Source organism: Protomyctophum parallelum, assembly GCF_964188405.1.
Source record: "Protomyctophum parallelum genome assembly, chromosome: 10".
Classification (NCBI taxonomy): domain Eukaryota; kingdom Metazoa; phylum Chordata; class Actinopteri; order Myctophiformes; family Myctophidae; genus Protomyctophum; species Protomyctophum parallelum.
Genome location: NC_139704.1, coordinates 19,933,981 through 19,957,978, shown reverse-complemented (window position 1 = coordinate 19,957,978; position 23,998 = coordinate 19,933,981). Strand labels below are relative to the sequence as shown.

The following is a 23,998-nucleotide window of genomic DNA, read 5'->3' as shown; positions in this document are numbered from 1 at the left end:
AGGTGTCACTTGCAAATGCAAAGTGACATAAATGCATAAATCAAGATGCATATTAATGTATGTTATCCCCTTGTTCAATCACAATACAAAAAGTAAACATCATCATCTCCAGTTGAAAATGCAATTTAACTCGTTGAGCTGTCACACATCTTTTTGGTGCTCACATCAAGACATGAATTAGCCCATTTAAGTTGAAAAATCCTAATAATAATAGTATAATAAAGATATAGAATATATAAGAACTGAATATAAGTATAGGCGTACTCTCCTTTGTTTCATTGAAGTCAGGCCTTTAATGGAAATGTTTCCTTTAAAGACATCCCTAGATACTGTATATCCATGTTCATTATTTCAATGTCATCCAGGTGCCAACGGGTTTAAGACCCCTTAGCTTTGTCTGGCCTAAACGAGGAGACGGGGAAAGTTCTAAATAAGAACAGCGTGTACACCTCCAACTCCTCCAGTCGGTTATTCTGCGGGGAGTTAACCTACATCCACATTACTTCCTCCTCTATGGCTGCCTAAATAAATCAGACGGGTGGAGTTGAAGAGAGTTGAAAGAAAAGAACACGGTGAAATCATTTGTGTTAATTCAACTGGAATTGAAACCACCAGGTTAATTTGGTTCCATGTATACACTCGTCATAGTTAAAATACTGTAGGTGACATTCAGCTAGTACTACTGTACACACTTTTACAAGACCTTTGTTGTATACGGTTCACTATTTCCCTACAATGCTTTTCCTCTATATGTCATGTAGGTTGCAACATTTTAATGTGAGGACTGCCTCAAAGGATTTCTTATGTGGAAAAAAAATATTTTACCCGACGACAACAGAAGCTCACTTGGATAATGGCGAACAAAACCGTATTTGTTTTCAAGGACGATCAAGGTTATTAAAAAGATTATTTCACAATGACAATCTTTTTTTTTTGAGGGGGGGAGGGGGGTGGATTCCACAACTTTTGAAAAGATCTGCGGATGTATAACTTTCTTTTTAGTATTCGTTTTCATAAAATATTTATCTATATACCCTTTAACACTAAGGATTGTACTGTGAAGGATGTAAGAGAGGGGAAGAGGGAGAGACAAGGCGAGTGAGGGGAGCAGAGAGGGGAGGTATTGATTCTCGTGCCTCTGCCAACGGTGCAAAGTGTCAAGATCTCCCGCCAGGAAAAACAAATCACATGGCTCAAGTGATGGATGTGGCACTCCAGCATCCGGCAGTTTTGCCATCTGGATGGCCGACACTGTATATCAGCCTCATGCGCAGCAAATTAAATTTACATTTGGACGGTTTCCCCGGGTTTCACCCGGCACAGATGTACCCAAAGCAGCCCTCGATCTGCTGCAGCACCACGACTCCCTTAATGGAGCCGATCTATTAGCTGATCCAGGCCTGTGATGTAAAGATGGGTCCGTGTCTGAAAACATACAAATGACGTTTGCGGCTACTATCAAATCACATTACACGACTCACGACAAATGGATGTCAGGCGTAATGACATCACCTTTAATTTCCCCGAGACGAGTCGACACTAATGGACCCGGCAGATGTATTTGGAAGCAGTGCCAAACATGTACAGAATGAAACGATGGCATAGGCATATGGCAGGAATTGGATAAAATCTTATATTCTTGCATCTAAAAAAAAGAAAAAAAGAATCTTCCCCTAGCCCTTTATCTTTCTTGTTTTGCACCTGCCAAAAAAAAAACAATTTGTTCCCCTTAGTAAGTTGAACTGAATACTAAACAGCGTCTGGAAGAGTTTAAAAAATAAATTCAGAACGGTGGGACATTTCTTTGTGGCCTTATTTGGGTTTATACACCCTAATGCTGAAAATTGCAGATCTTCAAGTTTGCAAAGCATCACCCCGCGACACGTTGTGAGTTTATAGATCAGTTATTTTTGCCACGGCCCACCATTGCACGACTAAGTATACCAGAAGAAAGGGAGTACGTGTGTGAGGTGCTAGGCTAACGGTACAGCCAGTCTGTGCCCGGCGGTGCTTAATAACACGAGGGCGAGCATCAGCCCTGAACAGACTGCCAGGCTTAAATGAAACGACCTTTAACGCAGAGCTGATCAGACGGCCCAGGGCAAGACTATAAAAGAACACTGCAGAATAATGTTTTACTTTGTACTTTTTCCACTGGTTCCACTATTTGCCCTTTTCCTGGTTTCCAAGAGGTTCCAGGATATTGTTTCTTTCTTTTTCTTTTTTTTGTGTCTAATGTCGGATTTCAATTGAGAAAAGGGCCCCAGAAAATGATTTGGGGTTTTTATTTTTTTGTATTCCTACTTTGCAACCGAGACACAGAATCTGACTCATAGAAGACGGAGCAATAATATTGATTTTAACCTCCTAACTCTGCCTTCGCACTTTTCTTTTCAATCTCTCTTTTTTTTACGCTTTCGTGGCCCTTTGTCCTCTAAATGTCAGAGGTGCGTTTGTGATGGCTCTTAACACTCCCTCGGAGGGGCCTGGGACAGCACACTGCGGCTCAGAAGCTTAGTGCAACTTGACAACTGCGGCGTGAACTTCAGCCTCGATCGTTCTTATATAATCAAATTTATTTTTCTTCGTTTTTAATTTTTCCTGTATGGTCAGCGGTGCCTAAAAAGTAAATAAATCCAGCATGCTGTGTCTGGATTCACTTCTCATCTGCCCTCTTTTTCCACAACCCTAGGGTTCTTGCATCAGGATGACAGCGTTTTACCCCACTGTAACTCTATCTCTGTCTCTCTGTCCCTTTTCAGACAACAGACGATTTGCTGGTGGCATCGGCGGAGTGTCCGAGCGATGACGAGGACATTGATCCCTGTGAGCCAAGCTCAGGTGGGTTAGGTTAGTCATCTTTTTTTTTATTATACTTCTCTCTGGGCGTCAGTGTCTGTCTGTCACGGTCCACTCCCACCCAGGCATTGCATACCAGGGCTAACAAACCGCACATGCTGTATGTTGTACATCCTAGGTGTATTCTATGTCCATCGTGGTAATATTTTGTCTTATTTCGTCTTTCCTTTAGGTGTCGAGCTCCATCAGCTCATCACGTTTGTCATACCAATATACGCTAGTATCATACAAATACTCTACATTAGTATCATACGACTCTGCCCGACACCAAACATTGCAGATGAACACAGGCTGTGAGCTTGTAGAACGGCTATTTGTGGCACACGACACCATATTGTACGACAGTCAGGCTTGAGGAAAGCGATGTACTGCACAGTCGTAATTATCAGCTCCCCCACATGGCACCAACAAATTATATTAATACGTACAAACCCAGAGAGGACCATGTGTGAAGACTGAATGTTTAAATACTGAGTAGGGGGTTGTGTGGAAGGGTCCCCATTGTCATTAATTAAATCCAACAAGCAGTGGGGGTTCATTCTGTTGTTGTTTCATCCATCGTTCTTGAGGCCTGGTTGCACATGACGGGGAACCCAGGAGCTTAGAATTCCACATCTTTATTTGGAATACAAACACACAGACGATTATGTGCACACATGATTGTAGCTTAATCAACCAGGTCTAGTCCCGTCAACACTTTTTTCTCCCAGTCCATACAATATTATGTTTTACAATGTTGCTTACGGGTACCCACATACTCCAATCAGAGCACCATCCATAATTGCGTCATCGTCTGTGTTGCGTGTCATCCTTCCCTTTCTGTACTATAATACATTAGATAATAATGTTAACTGCGTAGTATGCACAATACCTCCGACAAATCGGGATTACAGTTCAGCATTTGTTCCTGGCAATGCGGCCAAACATCTGATCTCTTACCTTGCCACACTTGGAAAGCAATTAAGTACCGACCCTGGTGCTTACCTAGGAATAAAAGGATTTTCAAATGCATTCTGGGTGGATTGAGTGCAAGGAGAACAATTAAGTCCAGACTCAAGGCCCTTCTCTCGATCTGTATGTGCTATTGATCTGTATGTGGTAATAAACCCTCTGCTAAATTAATGTCCCATAGCAAAGACTGCGTGTTTCTCAGGCTCTAATAGAAAGACATGGTCAGATCTTACCACTTTTCCCTCTCTATAGTAGACTGTCCTACTAAGAGCAGACGGCTGGCATGGGCAAAATAGGCTAGTATGCTAAGGGTGCTTATTGCATCATGTTGCATCCCATTGACTATTATTCATATGTCCCATTTTACTCTTGCCTCATTCACGGGAGTGTCTCTTATAGGAACTCCTAACGTGCTGTACATGGGCTGTCTCTGTCAAGCAGCGCACGCAGGAGATGGGGTCTGTGTGTACTGAATCACGTTAAGCAGTTTGCATTATCCTAGTCAACGACAAGGTCATCTGACAAAACATCAGTTGCAAGCTGTGTGATGCTCCGAGACACGTGCTCCCCGAGCAGAGTATCCCTTCTCCTTCTGTGATCATTGGGAAGGGATTTGACACCACCAGAGCTGTGGGCTCCCAGGGTGGCAGCTGTCTAACACTGTATCCTGATTAATATCTACGTTCAGGGCCATCCACACACCCTGCCAAGCGCTCAGCGCTGGATCTCTTGACGCTGATGTGGCCATGCATAAAGAACTGGATCCACTGTCCATGGTATAGCACTACTTTCTCATGTTACCATTAAAATTACAGCAATATTATAGACTCACTCGAGTTCTATGAGCTGAAAAGCTCTGCTCACCCTGAACCCCCATCACTACGCCTCCAGCATGAGTTCATTTTAGGAGGACAATACAGTATTGCCAAGTGATTCCAAGAGGAGAGCTCGGAGGCGGACAATTCTCAGAGCTGTCTCTGGCACAAGGTCAGCTCTGGATCTAGCCCAGTTTGGAACCTCACTCTATGGTGTTTACTCCGAGAAGAGGTTCCGAATAGAGGTATCTCTGCATCGGTAGAAAGGGGGTTGTACAGGTCAAATTAAAGTATTTCTTTTTAGACAGGGGTGAAACAATTAACCGCTTAAATAGCTAAATATGAAGTCAGCCAGTACTTTCCTGTCCTCAGCTTATCATCTGTAGCTTGTTACCAATGCAGGGATACCTCCATACGGAACCTCTTCTCTGAGAAAACAGCGTTTCCAAACAGGGCGACTACTGGATGAAATAGTAGAGCACTGGATCCTTGTTCCATGGTGGTTTCAATCAGCCGCAGAGAGACACTGATCAGGGAACTTGCCAATTGTGGTGCTTTATTTATCTTACCCCTGGAAGCCACGGCAGGCCAGAGGCACCAGCAGAGCTAATCTTCCAAAAGGACCCATATTAAATCACCCTGCAGCAAATTGAACCCCCTCCCACCACCACCACCACCACCACCACCCTTTTTGATTATGAAAGTTGATTTGATTAATCTCTTTCCATTATTAGCTGGGAAGAAAAACATGCAGCGTGTGTTCCCTGCACCTACCTACCACCTACTGTACTTTCAGTACACTTGAAATTAATTATTTATCCTGGTGCTGCCTTTACACCGCACACCTTTCACTACTCTGTGAACAAATGGGTAAAGATGAACCAATTTCAGGTACATTTTTACACTCAAGTTATATTCACACCCTGGGTTTTGCTGTGTACTTTGACTCTGACCTGAATGTAGGCTACATACAACTATCTTCTATAGGCTACCTTGTTCCAGTGAAAGCACCAACCTTTTCCTGAGGATTGTGTTTGGAACAGGTGGTTTCCTGGGTGGTTATCGGCTTAATATTTCCCTTTCCTGCCCTGCATCTTTACTCTGGTGTTGTGCTGCCAGCTGGTACCCACTGGCCCATATCCAAGGTTAGGACTCTCAATTGCCTTTGCGCCTCATCAAATGCTTTTGTTCCTCTCCGCATTGCACTCTCCACAGATAGTATTCCATGTTTAGTATTTGAACCAAGGTCGACTGGCAGAAGAATACAGGTGCGTCCAGATGTCTGGCCAGGAGAGATTTCCAGTGAGAGTAGACGGTAAATACTGGCACACTGAACCTGAATGTCTCCATTTTCAATTTCCATTCTCTTTTGTCCAAGTCAACGAGGACACTGCTTGTTTTAAGAAGAATGGCTCGGATACACAGACTGTAACTTTGGGTTGTTACTCTCTAAATCTTTACTGGAGAACAATACTCTCCATGCATCATGCCGACAAAAGGAAATGTTCACTGTTCTGTCTCTTTCCCTGCTCTTAGAATAAATAATATACCCTCCCCGTGAACGGGCACTTCTCTAATCTCAGCCACTATTTCCGAGCACATGCAGCGCAGTTAATACTACAGTAAATTTTCCACGTACCACTGGGAGGTTGCTTATTTTGCTGATGCTTGCACATTTCCCGTTTCCGTCATTAATTATGTAATATGCAGTCATGAAATGCACACGGTCACAGAGACGAGCCTCTTATCAGAGCTAAGTAAACAGCGGGCGGGCTCAGACTGAGAGAGTTCTATCATATACGCCCCACTACATTTCACAAATAACCTCTCGCTATACCTTTATTCAGCTCCAATAGCCCTGGGTGGGTTAAGGTTAATCGTCTATCTTTCTCCTCAGCTGGTCTTCTCTATTCAGTCTCTGTCCTCAAGCGTTTTACAGTGGCATTAGCAGCTGCCAAAGTGTTTGACATTTTGTTCAAATAGATTTACTTTATAAGTGGAGAACAAATGCGTAGAGCAAAACGATAATTCAAATGGCAAAATGGCAACTCTGTTGCTCGGGCCAATGGCAAGGAAGTAAAAAAAAAAAACAATCATAATAAGTTATTGTTTTAAAAGTGCCTCTGGATTGACTGAAACACTGAGAGCACTGGGGTTGCTTAAGAGGTCACTGCCCCCATAATATTGGACATTCAATCATAGCCAGCTGGCTCTCTCTGCGTGTTCATACACCCATAAGGTTCTGTAAAGGGTCCATTTTTACACTTAGAGTAAAATTGACACTTGAGTATTTATAGTTTCCCTTGCTGTGTATAATGGTGCACTCTGCACCAACAAGGCACCCACCCCCCCAGAAAACAGTTTATGATAACATTTTAGTCCAAAAATATGCCCTGTCAGTAACTCTATATTGATTAATTTCACATAATATAATATGACATTTCAGTTCCGCCCCTTATTTTGGTCAGCCAATGAAATTATATACTGAAACGTCTGTGTCACCGCATATACGGTAGTCCCGGAGGCATGGTTATGTGCAGATGTCGTTCGGTGGAAAGAATATATTATCAGGCATCTACAAAGTGATCATGTTCAGCAGTGCCTGTTCTATTTATTGCAGTTAACGTGAATTTGTTTGACAATTTATTAAATGTTCCCATTTTTTGTTTCTGTTTCACGCACACACAGTCTCTGATTGAAGATTATACACACAAGCCCCTCTGCAGATACCCGTCTCAAATGAAATGTGGGTTCTGTGACAAAACAGGATTTACACACACGCCTGAGCCTCTGTCATATTTTCCTATTCACTTCACTCTCGCCACATCTTTATATATTTTCAATTATTTTCAAATTTTCTGCCACCCATCTTTTGCCAATGTGACGTTGATGCTAACACATTGTGTCTGTTCATTAGTCTAAGTAGGGCATGACAGATTTTGCCTACCCAAGAAAAGAAAAGGAGCTTGGCAGGAGGCCAGTGGTGTTTTAAAAATAGGCCAATAGTAGAGGTGGTTCCCAGATTACCAATCAGTCAAATTATGTTCTGCAGACACACTAAACAACAAAGGAAATTCCATCTTTTTATTGCCCTATTTCCCCCACCCCAGTCGTAAAGGCTGTGATCCATGCAGTCCACATTACTGTATTTCCTGTGCCAGAGGAATACAGTAATGGTCTAATAACATTAGACTCGCAAAGCCAGCCTCCCAATCTCACTTTGCTCATCGTGTATCATCTCCGAGATAATACACGATGAGCAAAGTGAGATTTGCACAGTTTTCAAGATTTTGATATATTACATTGTAATATATCAAAATCACATATCAAAATCTTGAAAACTGTACGTGTGAGATTTAACCACATGGGCATCTTTAAACGAGGCATGTCATAATAGGGGAACTTTCACCTGAAATTGGTGAACACTAGTGAATATATCTGCAAGCTCACAACACGTTGCAATGTATCGCAACATGATGCGTTCTGAACGGTGTTGAGGGGAAGATTTTGGCCGGGACCTGCAAATATAGACCCCTGGGAGGGGCTATAGGGTTAAAATGGTAGGCTATAGGGTTAAAATGGTTATGCTTAATATATTGTTATTGTATCTACAAGTCGAGTGGTGTGCCAGCGCCGTCTAAGTCGAACCCCGTGGGAATCAGTTATAATCTATTTCAAAATAGTTTCTACTTTGAAAATGCCACATGTTGATGAATCATGTTGGCATGCTATCCAGGGCATGTTCCTTCGTCATAATGTACTACTATACACAAGTAGGCCTACAATGTCAGGTCACATTGGCCCCTTTTCCACCAAAATAACTAGAACTGGTTCCGTTCTTTATTCTTTATGATGGTTTATATCACATCTGCATCTTCCAACCTGAAAAGTGACACGGTCACTTTGGTCCCATCTTCAGGGCAAGAAGAAGTTTTTTTTTTTTTTTTTTTTTAGATATTTTTTTGCGGCTTACGCCTTTTATTGGTTTTTGAAGGGACAGACAGTAGGCTGACAGGAAACGGGAGAGAGATGGGGGAAGACATGCAGTAAAGGCCGTGTCGGGCTCGGGAGTCGAACCCGCGGCACACTGCGACTGGATTACCAGTCGGGTGCCCAGACGGTTACGCCACCGCCTGGGCCAAGAAGAAGTATTTTTGATGGGTCAGCAATCGGCAATGAAACACAAATGTTTGGTCAAACCATGTGACTCCCATTGGAATTGCATTGTGGCAGCCATTAATCACAGACGGGACACAGAACATTTGTTTGATAGGTGTGTATGAGGCAAATTAATTGGATCTGAACCAATTCATTTGGTTAAGAATTGGTGGAAATGGAGCCAATGTGTGTGCATAAAAAAGGAGAACATTAGGAATTAGTCCTAATTTGATTTGAAATATCACTGTATTTAGACTTTATGGGTTGACATATAGTACTGCATAACGTTGCAACAAATTGTGTTAATTAATAAGCACGTAAGTCTCATATGCAACTCGTGAAGGTGCGACCTATGTTTTGATTCTAAATGTGCAATGGAAGGTTAGAGTAATACAAAAATCTAACCTTCAGATGGAGATGGGTGTGTAACAACACAATAAAAAAAGAATAGCAATAATAATAGCAATGGCAACACAAGATTCTGCAACCCAGAAAAAGCATCAGTATTCATTTATCCATTTGTAACTCTGGTGTACAAATGTAACCATTTGTTTAATTTGTACAGGCTCACATTGAAGATATTTTATTTTACTAATACGGTGTTTGGTGTTTGTGAAAGCAACAGCAACGCATGATGCCTACAGCACTCCTTTATATCCACGGCTTCTGTAGGAAGACAAATATAAAAGTGCAGCCATACCTTTTCCTGGGCAAACAAGACAACCTTTATTCATTCTCCCTTGGCCTTCATTTCATGCTCACTGAGCTCTCTATATATTCATCTCTCAGCCTGTGAGTGTCAGCCGAGGAACTTTGGGGTTCACACACGCCCACTGCCAGCAGAGTGAGCAGACAGACACACTCATGCCAGCCATGTCGCAAGTACAGGACAGGTTGCATCACTTCTCGAGGACACTTGGATAATTAAAGCAGCAGTTGATACAGTGACCCGTCTGCAGACTGATCCGCAGCTCGGTGACGGCTCTCTGACAGCTGGTGATTATGGCTGGATATCATGTGAAGAGAGAAGACGCCGTTGTGTAATGCTAATCTGCCTGAGTTACGGCAGTGTCAGTGAGCATGTCAACTGTAGCCTGCTGGGTCTCGGAAGACCACCCACATCCGTGCGTCCCTAAGCTACTGTGGATGCACCGTGTATTACAGTGTGGGTGCAGTGTGTATTGCCATATACTGCTTGCTAACATGAGTATACATTATTTATTAGTTATGTAATTACATCAGAGGGACAGCGCATGTCAGATAGGCCAGACTGAGATGGTTTGGACATGTACAGAGGAGGGATAGTGAGTATATCGGTAGAAGGATGTTGAGGTTAGAACTGGCAGGCAGGAGGCCTAGAGGAAGACCAAAAAGAAGATTTAATGGATGTGGCAACCCCTGAAGGGAAAAGCCGAAAGGAAAAGAAGATGTAATTAGTCATTAAAGCTACAATCTTATTTAAATCAGTGGTTCTCAACCAGTGGTCCTTGAGGTCGTTCCAGGTGGTTCCCAGTTAAACATTAACTTACAGAGTTGGTAACCAAATGGACCCTTATAGATCTTTAACTCTTGAGAGCATTAAAGGAAACCAAATGGACCCTTACGGTTCCATTTGGTTTCATTTTACGCCCTCAAGAGTTAAATTATTGTTAAACATTTGCATTACTTAATTTACAAGAAGTCTACACAATTAGAGAATGCATCCTTGTTATGTTGATCGTTTGATCTCTGTTATTGTCCCAACATCAATACAGCATGGAATTGTGGATCAAGTCTTGGGACTGAGAGGCTACATGTCAAATGGTGGCCCGTGGCTTAAATGCAGAATAAGTAATGGACCTTAGCATGAAAAGGGTTGAAAACCATTGATTTAAATGAATAAAATGATATTATTCTAACCAATCTGCATGGTAGAGTATGTTGCAATATAACTAGGGTTGTCCCGATCATTTTCAAATGATCGGAATCGGATCTGGAGCAAAGAAACGTGATCAGAACATCCGTAGTATCAATATTATATCCATATCATGATATTTGACTTGATATTGTCTGTCATTTGGGATATTGTACTATTATGATACGTGTTCCATGATAAATATCGGATCGGGAAAAATCGATATCTGTCAAAATTAAAATGAATGAATGAAGGAATTGGATCGGGAGCAAAAGAACGTGATCGGGACATCCCTAACTACCATGTCTGCTGTGGTTGGAGGTGGTCTCCCAACTCTTCCATTGAGACATTCCTACCCTGGTGTGGGAGTAGGACACCCACTGACTGGCACAACGTCATCTGTCTTTATTGTAGATTGGACCTTGTTGCATTCATCTCTCTGTCGGGAGACGATCGTGGACATAGCTAAATAATTGTAGCTTCATGTCCTTATTTTTGCATGCCTCATTCTACACATTATATAAGCTATACTAGTTTGCATCTCAATAAGCCTATAATGTATGCCTTACTTATTTATTTATGCTCCTCAACTCCCAACCATCTCTGACCCTCTGCTTACCCAGCGACACCCTCCTCCCTCTCTACCCCACGCACGCACGCACATACAGATGTATACAATCCTTTGAGGGCATTACATTGACTACACACTCAGTCTATATCTCCTTTACCAGTCAAATTTCAGTCAAATCCAATGGAAGATACCAATTTTGTCCCCGATTCGACAATATTTCCTGACATCATAGGCCACACTTACGGCCAAGCTACACCAGGCAATTTTGCATGCGTGCGTATGCGTTTACTGCTCGTACAGTGCGTTTGGATTAGAGCTGGGACTCGATTAAAAAAAATTATCTAATTAATCAGAGGCTTTGCGATTAATTAATCTAGATTAATCGCATTTTAATCGCATATTATTTGACCCGAGAACAGTGAGAAAGCATTTTTTTCAAATGGATTTTGGTATACTAGTGAATCAATGAATAGTGAATACATAAGTTTAAGCAATAAAACATTGTTTTTGTAGTAATAGGGGTAATAATTATTTATTGAATAATTGCACACAACTGTGCTGTAATCCACGCTACCATCGGATAGCCTTTTAAATCTAATTTCCAATCCACGGGGACAATCAGCGGCTTCCCCCAGTCTGGTGAACTGTCTGCGGTTTCTGGTGGTGTTATTGTCTGAAGAGGACACGGACACTTGGTGCGCAGGTCCGTCTGAAAACTGTCCAGTGACAACGTTCCGCAGTGAAAACAATAGTGCGATTAAAATGCGTAGTTTCTTTTAATGCATTAATTTTTCTGTAGTTAATTAATCGTAATTAATCGCAATTAGTCCCGGCCCTAGTTTGGATAGGACCAATATGTCAATGATACCAGCTACACCAGACGCACGGATACCGCGGGCCATCCTACGCGTGCTCTAAGAATAGGATCGGTTCTAAATTTTGTACGTGCGTATGCCCCCATGCGCGTGTATCTATATATCCTCCCGGAAGGTCCCGCACAAACCTGCCGCGCGTCTGACAGATCGATTTAGCCAGGGCATTTTGCTTACGCACGCACGGTCCGTGCGTTTAGAGTAATAAACGCACGAGAAAAGCCTGGTAGCTTGGCCGTTAGGGACAATTTTGTCCTCAAATATAGTCTAGGTCAGAAACAGACACGAACATACATGGACATGCACACATACACATTCACATACCGACTTGACTTCGTACACCCATCAATAACGGTATACTGTGCATACTGCACACTATAGTATTATTGGGCACTATAACATAAAACAAAAATCCTTGTATGTTAGTTACTGTATGTATAGTTGTATACTATCTATGTGCTTCTGCAATTGCCCTTCTGCCTGGGATACATAAATGTAACTGAATTGAAATACAGTAGGCCTACTAGTAGTGATCAGTAAGCAGTGTCACCTAAACCCTTTTCATCCTTTGCTCAGTATAGGGGCGGTTAAGAATTACACAATAATAGTTACTCTCCTGTGCTTAATTAATGGTTAAGATAACCACATTAATAACAAAATTACATTTTAATAATCATGCTAACAAGCAGCTAATTGACAACTTAAGTTGCCCCATGTTACAGTTCACTGTACAGTGGTGTCGTGCATCGCAATATATATTTTAATGACTTTCACCTATAAATCCCCAAATTGGGACACCGGGTTGAAAGAGGTTAATGGTTAACATGTGTACCTTTTAAAATAGAAGTGTTACCGTTGTGTGCGCGAGCTGTAGTGGGTTACCGTTGTGTGCGCAAGCTGTAATGGGTTACCGTTGTGTGCGTGAGCTGTAATGGGTTACCGTTGTGTGCGCGAGCTGTAATGGGTTACCGTTGTGTGCGCGAGCTGTAATGGGAATGATACACATTAAAATAGAAGTGTTACCGTTGTGTGCGCGAGCTGTAGTGGGAATGATAAATATTTATGACGAATCCATGTGTACGGCATGCATCTCCTATACTGATGAATCACCATCAGTCCCACTGAATGAAAGGTCAGATCACACTGTGTCCATTCATTATGTTGTAAGCAGTCCTGGCTGCTCCATTACCTCACTACAAGCCCTGACGCTCACCTGAAGCGTGTTCTCCTCCCCGTCGCCGCGTCGCCTGTCCCAACCCATACTCGCCCCCGTTGCAAATTACCAAACAAATGAACCTTTTCGCCGGAGACAAATGAGGAAAAATTGTCTTCAAAGAGGAACATTTATTTAAATCCCGGCTGACAGGGTGGAATCTGTGATCCCATTCCTCTCCTTCAGAGCGAGTGTGGCGAACAGAGGTGCCGGAGCCAAGAACCACATCAGGCATTTCAAAGTCATTTAAATGAGCGGTCCCACTGCACCAGTGCTAATATCTCTCTGAGCTTTTTTTTGCCTGTTGTATCCACGGCAAAGGATCCAGGGACACGATTAACCACTTGAGCCCTGTTATTATAAAACAAAATAAAAAATCCAATAATTGCAACAAAACATTTATAAATTGCACTATACAGTCAAAAGAATGTCCAAAGATAATTCCATATATATATATGTTTTTAATGACACGACTAGAGCTGACTGTTGAGCTGAGCTGACTGACATTTTAATAACCTCTTCCATAACCAGAAAATGGGCAGTTGGTTCCTCATAGTCATATCATGGTTGCAGCCTTTCATCGGTGTCCATCTTCATAAACACAGGCGATTCCTGGCCATGCTTTCATTGCTTTGCACTAACATTCATGGATGGGAATGATGGAGTATCTAACATGCTTCCACGCCATTTCTCTCCCACCGAAATTCCACCTGGCCCTGGCAAAAGTAAATGATTTGTGACTAAATGGCTGAAACATTAACCGCAGCCTCTGCAAATAACACAGGGCGTTTATGATGGCCAGGATATGTGTCACGGTGACACACGTCCCACGTTCTCGGATGCGATGGAGATACGAAAGCTGCTTCGTATCATGGCTTTTCACGCCACTGTGCTCTTGCAAAAAGTGAACCCACCCCTCAAATTTTGTCTCCACACTTTCACAAGTGCGCCCCCTGCCATGCTGCCATGAAGCTTGGCGGCGCTTTAAGGTCATTTTCCCCGTGTCTAATTTTACCCATGGGTGCACTCGGGTAGAGTTTATAAGAGCAGCTATCATTTTAAACACTTGTTTCAGGCACCATTTCTCGGCCAGTTTATGTGCGTTCATTCGGGTGTTGATGGAGTGGTAATGAACAGAGGCAGATGCACTTTGACTGAGGGCTTGAAGGTTCTTCGGATGGTTCTCCCGAAAGTAGTGGCGTTTGTTTTCCACGTTTCTCACAAGCGTTACGGACTCACTTTTATTTTTTTACATTTCCTGCAATGGTTTTTACATTTAATTTAAAGGAAAACTAAAATCATTTTTCCTGATTCCTGGTTAATTCATAATGTATTCTTGTAGGTTTGAGTCCCAGAGAGGCACCAAATGTACCTTTTTCTTTCTTTGGGAAGCCAGCTGGTCTAGACGGGTCGCCTCCAAATGTGTAAAAAAGTGAATTAATTAGTTTCAGAGACTCAAATTCCTGCCCGCCCTCAGGTGGTCGTTTGATAGACTCCACTGGCGCTAAAAGCTAATACTCCAAAATGAAGGTTAATCTCTTTGGAGTGACAGAACTGTGTCAGCACTATGCCGACTAAGGACAGCCGTAATCCTCTAAGCAGTGGGCTACCACCTCGTTCTGCACTGTAAAAATAACGAGTGTTCATTTAACTCTGACAGTGTGCAAATGGAACCAATTTGTATGCTCTCAGCATTACAAATGGAGACACGACTACTGAGGATTTTACTGCGTGGTTTGGCTGGGATGCAAGTTTAGAAGGGATTAGAAAGTTTAACCTTTGAATTGTTTTGGCTTGTTTTTTTTGTCGTCTTTTGGGGCTCCCTTAGGTGGCGCAGTGGTAAAGTACGTGTCCACCACCGTGGGGTTCTAGGGATTTGAATCACAAACCTCTCTAGACTCCAGGGGAACAAAAGTTCCACTGTGGTGCATCAGCTTGGCCGAACTCATATACGAACACACATTGTGTTCGGGGGGGAGGCAAGCTGGGCGAGGTTTGTGTTGCTGTGCTAGCCAGGCTGGGGTGGCACCTGTCGACAAGCATGTGAGGGGGGAGTAGGGCGACGGTGCTACATCCTCCCAGTCGGGGCTCCTCACTGGCAGGTTAGCCAATGGGTTGCCGTGGCAATGCAGCAATGTGTGGTATTGGCATAATCACTAAATTGGGAGAAAAAGGGGTCAAAAATAACTCTATACTCTATATAAAAAATCACACCCGTGTGAAGTGAGGGGCACTCTTATCATCGCACATCATCCATTCATTGTCAATGGGAATTTGTGTAGAACAAAAATCTACATTATAGCTGAATATAAAAAATGTAGTTTCTCTCTTCTCTCGTTGAAGACTGGCACTTCCTCAGGGCAGTAAACCGCGGGGTGCCAATCAACGCAATTTTGACAAGGAGGAAGTGGCATAGCCCAGCGCTGTTAGGCGGCGGTGTTGGATCGCTGTTGGGTAGCATGGCGTGCCACAGCAGGAACTTCTCTTGTTGTTACCTGACTCATTCCTTAAGCGGCAGGTGGGCTGAGCCCTCCTGCCTCCTCCTCATCCACAGCTCAACCTCCTCCCATCCCCCCTTGCAGGAGAGAGGAGATGTACTCAGAGTTTTGCTAGTAAATGTATCAATACAACAATATAAGAAGTATTCTGTTGCAAGCACCTCTTCAGACTCCATCTTAGCCCGCAGCACTTGCGGTAGCACTTGCCCTAGCCTCGACGACCTTGTAGGCGTATACTAAGGGCCGGGCTACACTGGCGACCGAATCAGTGTAGCCCCCCTGAAAGGCAAAAATTATGTAATTTTGATGTTTTGTAAGAATATTCTAAATCTGCAAACTTGTGCAATGTAGCTTGTAACTTAAGCATGCCGCATTATTGTAGAGTTAAAAAATCACACCCGTGTGAAGTGAGGGGCGCTCTTATATCATCGTAAATCATCATACATCTCATTCCGGCCAATCACAATTTGCGTCCTCACCTTCGCCATCAATGTTTGTGTTTGTGCAATGTTTACGCAAACATTAAAAAATTGTCCAGAATTCATTCATTGTCAATGGCATTTAATGTTTGTGTTGAGACAAAAATTTGGCTACATACACTAAAAGCTGGACATGAACTATAATGTTTGGCCTGGGCCGGCCGAATGGTCCAGGCACCTAGGCTGGTAATCAGCGTGTCGCGGGTTCGAGTCCTGGTACCGACGACCTTTCCCCCCATCTCTCTCACCCTTATCTGTCAAACTACTGTAAATCTATAAATAAAGTCAGAGTAGAAGTATAAAGTATTGAAAAATGGAAATACGTAGGCTACCTCAAAATGTTACAAGTACACTTACACTAAATCTACTTGGTTACTAATATCCACCACTGGGAGAGAGAGGTCTCACGTTGAACGCCTGGCTGCCTCCGCTCCTCCATCAGCCCGCCACGATATCGAGGGATCTGTACTTTCGCCTTTTTGACCCCGAACAAAGAAAAGATGGAAGATGAGAGTAACTCATTGTATAGACACACAATGGGCTCACTGGTGGACAGCATCGTCAGCCCATGCCCCCCCCCCCCCCCCCCCCCCCAACACAAGCTGCAAGCTTTCCTCACACCTGTCCACAAGGATAAGTGGTCTTGTCACACGCAGAGCTAATCTGCCGCAACACTCTGTCCCCTCGTGGCGCTCTGCCCTTGTCCTTGAGCGTCTGCATGTCTGCTGCTGGTGTCGTTGGTCACACACCTGTACCTGCATCTGATCAGTCAAACCAGGCTGGAACTCTAATGTGACTTAACCTCTTTCAACCTGGCGATCCTGTTTCGGGCATGGCATTATTTTTGGTGAAAATAAAATATGCAAAAGGTTGGGAAGATGGCCTTTGGTTAATATTTGCATGTAGATGGAACTACCACAAGTTGGATATGTTGTCAGCCCTGTCTGTAGGTTATTATCTAATATTACACTGTTGAAATACCTTCTTATTATTTTTTCTTTTATGAACATTAACCAGTCACTCAGGAAGATAAATGGATGCGAGCATGAAAAGTACTTTATCTACAAGGGCATTAGAACTGAGGGAGAAGAGCAAAGAGAGCTTTCAGAGCTGATATGAGTGCTATTATAATTTGGACAGCACTCAGAACATGAAGTGGGCTTGTTGTTGATACAGCATGCAGTCTTTCGCTGCTAGACATGGTTCCAAACGTGTACTTTGGTCTCACATTCCAATTCCCCGTCAAGAAACACTTGAAGTTAATTATAATTTGGGCATCGGATACCCACTACAATAATTCTGGAAGAACACATGTAGGAAGATATGTGTGGATGTAAATGATTATCACAGTGCCAAGGGAAACTATGTGAACCCACTGCCAATCTGTTGTTGTTTTTTTTATCTTAGGAAATTATAATGATATAATTACATTTCAGACAACGACTTGTATGCATAATGCAGCAGCTACGGCAGTTAACTATACTGCTCGAGCTCACAGGTGTAAACTGCCATAGCCTCAGAACAAGTCAGAAGAACATTAAACATATTGATCGTACTTGATGATAAGATTTACAGTAGATCTGCTTTTGTTTTACATTATTTGTATTGTGTGCTATTCCCAATGAGAAATTACATTGCTATACTAAATTACCATGACCTGCACTGCAGTGTTCCTATGCACGTTGGCAATGTCTTAATAAGAGAGAGAGAGAGAGAGAGAGAGAGAGAGAGAGTCTATGAAAAAAGGATAAATTATGCATATCCCCACAGTTCTTTAAACACGGTGTTGGACCCAAAAATAATGAAGTGAAGTAGAAGGGAATGTCCACAGACTCCACACACGATATACTGCTCTCCCGTATTTATTTTTTTAAGATCCTGAAGAAGCCCTGTCGAGACGTTATTAAAAAGAGACGGGAGAGCAAATCGTGTCCAACCCTTCATTACTTCCTTATCCTGACCGTATACTATAGACAGTGCTGGGGGCATTGAGAATACGGTCCAATATACAGTATGATCAGAGCAGTGAGAGTGATCTAGTGGTTCTCAACCTGTGGGCTGGGGCCCACTGGTTGGCTGGGAGGATATTGTAAATAAAACAGGCTGCCGTGTTCAATTGGGCCCTGATCCAGCAGAGGTTGAGAACCACTGAAGACATCTACATCTGAAGTGGAGGTCAAGAAGAGTTCAAGAATTGTCTTAATAATGAATTAACTTTAACCTTTAATGTAAGACGGAGTGATATCATTTTAATCTGTATGTAGTCGCTGAATCCTCCGCTGTGGGCTACAGTCCATATTACTCCAGCAGTCAAAGATCAAAGGAATGAAATGACGGCGAAACCATATTCTATGACTTATGTTATGTAAGGATTTTTCTGCAGAATCAAATCAAAGCAATAAAATATCAGTATTAAAGAATCAGTCAAAAAATTTCTCTTGGGGCATAATGAGATGACGAATGTCCCAAAACTCACCACACTGCATGTGTAGGGTGAATATCCAAACAAATTGATGATTGATGATTTATATGGCTACCTACATGAATATGCATGACTTCAGTGAATGTTGCAAAACCTTGGCGAGAATAGCAGATCTACAAGCTCACAAGACATACTGACATGATGCGTTGTGAGCTTGTAGATCAGATTCTTTCGAGTAAGACATTAGTGTAGAGGGGACAAAAGGAAGGGACCAAGTATACACCCCTTGGGGATGTATACTTGGATTTAAGTGGTCTATCTTTTAGGAAATTCAGGGACATTTCCATCTTTCAAGGGAATGTTATCAACTTCAAGGTTTACTCTAGTCTAAAGCATCATCAAAACAAAAGTATGCACAACAGCTTGCTATACCAATAATTGTACTGTGGAAAGAAAACACCAGGAAACAACGTTTTGACCATCCTCACCTGCCGAAATGTTGTTTACTTGTGTTTTTGCATAGTAAAGTTGTTGGCGTAGCAAGCTGTTGTGCATACCGTGCAGACGAGATTGATGTTGTCAATTCATTTCCTCCTGCACCAGCGACAAAATTGATGCGTGCATAACATTTCCAGTAAAAGCATCATTGTATAATCCATGGCTATGCTAATGGCAGGTGCACTTGTCAAATCAACACTCCAGTTTGGAGTTTGGAGCCACTCCAAATTGTAACGTGAATTAATGAATTCAGAGAACTAACACAAGTGTTGTTTGTATATTCATAGCGCTACTAGTCTCTTACTTTCACAGCACTGTGTACTTCAGCAAGGATAAGCTTAAGTAAGTGATATGCTGGACTGTAGCTAGAACTGCAACTGTTCAAATAGCACTGGTGTTTATTGTACACAGAAGCCAAAGTAGTCTTATTATGTTTTATGTAGACATACTGTATACTGCCAACATGCCATGACTGGTGATGCATTGTTTGCTTGAAAATAAGTTATCGGCCTATATACTGTACTTATCTTAAGCATGAACCCTATAGCGTCCCTTTTCAGGGCATGTCATTATAGGCTGAAATCCGTTGACATTCTTTGAAACTAGCTTAGTTTGTTTCTGCTAAAAGATTTTGATGTCTTCCAAGACCGAGGGGTTTCTTTTCCACATGTTAAAAGATTGGATTTGATCAAAACAAATAAGACTTGAGCAACAGTGTTGACAGGTGCTGAATGATGTAATGGGTGATGATGACATGCTGGTAGGATCAGCTGTAATCACAGCATTGGTTCAAACTCTGTGGAGTCGGGCTGCACACTTTTCTCACTGATTTACTGGTCCCGTGGTCCATAATGTGGTCCAAAGTGCTCAAACGCTTTTATTATTTCAAGAACGCAGACTTACAGACCTGCAAGGGTCCATTTGAGGGTCTGACTGATACTGACCGTGATACTGACCAGAAACGGACCATGATACTGACATTATACTGACCATGATACTGACCAGAAACGGACCATGATACTGACATTATACTGATGTTGTTGTTTGTGTGAAGAAAAAAGAAAAGTCACCTTATGCCTTTAACAACTTGTCTTATACCCTAAACTGGAATTGAGTTGGCTCTGAAATTGACTTGGAGCGCTAAACTAGGTGCTACATCTTTTTTCCATCTACACTAGGTGCTATATCTTGCGCCACCCCTTACCCCTTATCCCTAAACCTAGTTTGCCTTTTTTTTTTTTACTATTTTGAAAAACATTTTTAAATAGTTCAAATAGCCGATCTACAAGCTCACAACATGTCAATTTACATTGGCTAATTGAACTATTTTAATGTTAATTATGTTTTTCAAGATAAGTTTAGGGATAAAGGGTAAGGCGCGCCCAAGATAGGGCCATAAATCTCCAAACATAGCCGATCTAGTGCTTGTATGTAGAGCAGCAATTTTGAATTTGCGTCTCGGATAATGTCTCTCCCAGAATATGGATGCTTCAAGTTCAAGTGGTTAAAAGCCCACTTGCGTTTTTCAATCCGTGCACGTTTGCAATAATCCTACCTCTCATCTTGTCTCTCTTTGCAGCCAATCCCACAGGTGCGGGACCAAAGGGCTACCCAGGCACGTCGGAGGTGTTTAGGGAGTCCAGCAGCACCACGGGGATGGTGGTGGGCATCGTAGCAGCAGCCGCCCTCTGCATCCTCATTCTGCTCTATGCCATGTACAAGTACCGCAACCGAGACGAGGGCTCCTACCACGTGGACGAGAGCCGCAACTACATCAGCAACTCGGCGCAGTCCAACGGCACCGTGGTCAAGGAGAAGCCGGTGAACACCGCCAAGACCTCGGGCAAAAACAAGAAGAACAAGGACAAGGAATATTACGTGTGAGCCTCAAAGCTTTTGGTCTCTTGCCCGGACCGAATCAAACTTTTATATCAATAGACAAATGAGGAAATCCTCATTGTGTACAGTATAATAACAAGGATGAACAAGACAAAAAAATAAAATTAAAATAAATGAAAACGTTATACAGTTGTTTTACTCATAAGGCAGTGCACCGAAAAAGTGACAATGGAGGAGTTCAATTCAAGCACCAGGATGTATACTGTCCAGGATGAGACTGGTGAAGAAATGGGTCTGGCAACAGTAAAACATCGAACAAAAGTACAGAACACCTATCTTTCATGACAAACAAACATGTTAATCCATCCTTGACTAGTTTATCTCGACCAGGATGATGCCATCTAACTCTTGTTTCCGGAAAACAGAGAAGGAAAGATGTGCGCAGCAACGGGAGATTCAGCATTACAAAGTTAATGGTTTCATTTTACATTGCCTGTGTTTGTGTTGTTGATATATTTTCTTTTTCTATGAGAAGAGGACACAATGCATACAAAAAAAACAACGCCAAACCTTTCCTATTGACGAAGGGCAAATAGCGAGTGTATGGCAACAAAGAACTGTGAGTTGGAGCTGCCCACACTGACTGACCCATTAGCCAAAGTAATGAAGCTGCACTGACAGCCGACAAAGACTGCTAAATCTGACTGACTAACCTGTGGAAGGTGCAAGGACAAGAACAGATTCCTTTTACTCTGGAGAGACAAGGGTTTCAAAAGATGTGTATGTCCATTGTGCCAGTAAGACATCCGGAGGCCTTTGTTTTCACTCCAGTCTGTGAACTCTGAAGGAGTTATCCTCAGAATTCTGAAGAAAAGAAAAACGGTTCATTTGGGAAAACTCAACGCACGCAAAATTATCTTATTACAGTACATAATGTTTATATACAGTACAACCACATCTATATGTGCTTTCTGGACTGTGACAAAGTGGTGTTTTATAGCCTGTTGTATAGACGATGCAAACTATAACTACTCCTCAGCCATTATTTTGTTTTCTTTTTTTCTTTTTGAATAAAAGTGTAAAAAGGACAAAAAGAATACTTAAATGTTATTAAGTGTTGCTAGACATAGAAGATTTTATGATAACATCTACATTACTTTTTATTTTTCAGTTGGGTTATTTGATTCTTCCCCCATTTTTACATGTGTTCCTACATAGTTTTTTATATAAATGCCAATCTGAGATAGCCTGTCCCGACTCCCGGCCCAGTAGTAACCTATGCGGTCTTTCGAATGGCACAAGGTGGTGGTGGCGGACAGGCATGGCATGACATAGTGCGTGGCCCTGGTTCAAGGATACAGGTAGAATCACTGCCTTCCACCTGATGCTTCATTTATACTTCGTCACACGGTGGTGCCGCAGAGAAAATGGCCGATCCACAAGCTCACAAGGTGTCACATTGAGACACATTGTCAGCTTATAGATTGGGCTGTTTTCCCCATGACACCGTCATACGACAAAGTATAATCGGGCTTATTGCTTCAATGGATCTACAGTACATGAGAGAGAATGGAGAGTGATAACTGTATGAGGTTATGTTGACGAAAAAACATTATGAAGATTACCTTGCTGTGTGTGTCTCCCAAGTGGTGTTATAATGATTGTCCAACGTGTGCTTGAGCCGATTTAAAGCTGGAGGAGAATAGAACTTCAAATAAGTCTCCATTTCAACTGTTCTGTGTTTGTTCTGTCAGTCAACTCTGCTTTCCTGACACATGTACTTGGAATGAGTATGAGGCAAATGACCATGAACTATAAATAATGATCATTATAAATTCTCTTGGTTTGTTCCTTTAAAAAAAATGTTTCATGCTCACATGTAGCATCTCCAAGTGAAAATTGTACATACATGCATGCATGCATACATATACATACATACATACATACATACATACTGTACATGTATAAATTATAACATGGTTATCAGTATAACAAATGAAAAATATGGGTTACTCCAATTGACATATTATCCCGTTACACCACTTGACAATGTTGCTTCTACAGTCAAATGTTTCTTTGCTGAAGAAAGTGACACTGAAAACCAGGCATGAGTGTCAATGAGGTCAAATGAACTCGGTTGTTGTATTTAATTTAAGTTAATCAGGTGCGTGTGTGTGTGTGTGTGTGTGTGTGTGTGTGTGTGTGTGTGTGTGCTAATAAACACATTGACATAATTTCTTGGCAAATCAAACCCAACCAACGACAAAAACTAAATGATGAAACCCATTTATCAATACAGCAAACACCCCATAATAAACTTGAATGCTCACTGGCTCTAAAAAGACAGCACACGCATAATATTTGACCAATGAGAAACGTCTTAATAATGTACAAACACAGCATAATATGTAGCCTGGACATCGAGAAAGGCCGGCCAGAGACGACAGGCTGTGTTCTTACTGTAGTCAAGGAGTGGTAGAGAGACAGAGCTTCACTTCTCATATAATAAATATAATATATACAATAAGAAAAGAAAAGGTCTGTTATGGCATGTCAGTATGCGATTTCAGATGGGCAATAGAATCCGAAATCACATGCTAATGTAACTTAGTATGGCAAATAGAAATATTTTCTGCTTAGTAGATACTAAATAGTAGGCTAAAAATCTGTGTAGTATTTACTGTAGGCTAGTATGTTAGTGGTTTTGTCTGTCTCCATCCTCCTCGCCTTACAAAGACCAAAAATAAAGAATAACCGGGACCAAGGGCTATATCTTGAGCCTCCCCGTACCCCTTATCCCTAAACGTATTTGCAATTTTTTACTATTTTGAAAAACATTTTAACACTCTTAACACTTGAGAGGTCTTCATGTTTGCCCATGAAGCTTTCAGAAGGTTCCCCTTCCATGACCATCATCATCCGTCATCAT

The 23,998-nt window shown here is 42.1% G+C and overlaps 1 protein-coding gene across 22 annotated transcripts in view; it reads left to right on the top strand.

Annotated features, from left to right (window-relative positions):
* LOC310866120 (neurexin-1a) overlaps positions 1-22,860 on the top strand; it is a gene marked incomplete at its 5' end in the record, with an annotated part of 455,952 nt that extends 433,092 nt beyond the window's left edge. For 17 of the 22 annotated variants that reach the window (XM_083775482.1, XM_083775497.1, XM_083775483.1 and 14 more), the window contains 2 exons: positions 2,763-2,850; positions 20,810-22,860. In XM_083775482.1, coding sequence (XP_083631608.1) covers positions 2,763-2,850; positions 20,810-21,114 — 393 coding nt within the window. In that variant the 3' untranslated portion in view covers positions 21,115-22,860. The remainder of the gene's footprint in view (positions 1-2,762; positions 2,851-20,809) is intronic. The other 5 variants (XM_083775479.1, XM_083775488.1, XM_083775486.1 and 2 more) reach the window with 1 other exon arrangement.
* Positions 22,861-23,998: the final 1,138 nt, after the last annotated feature.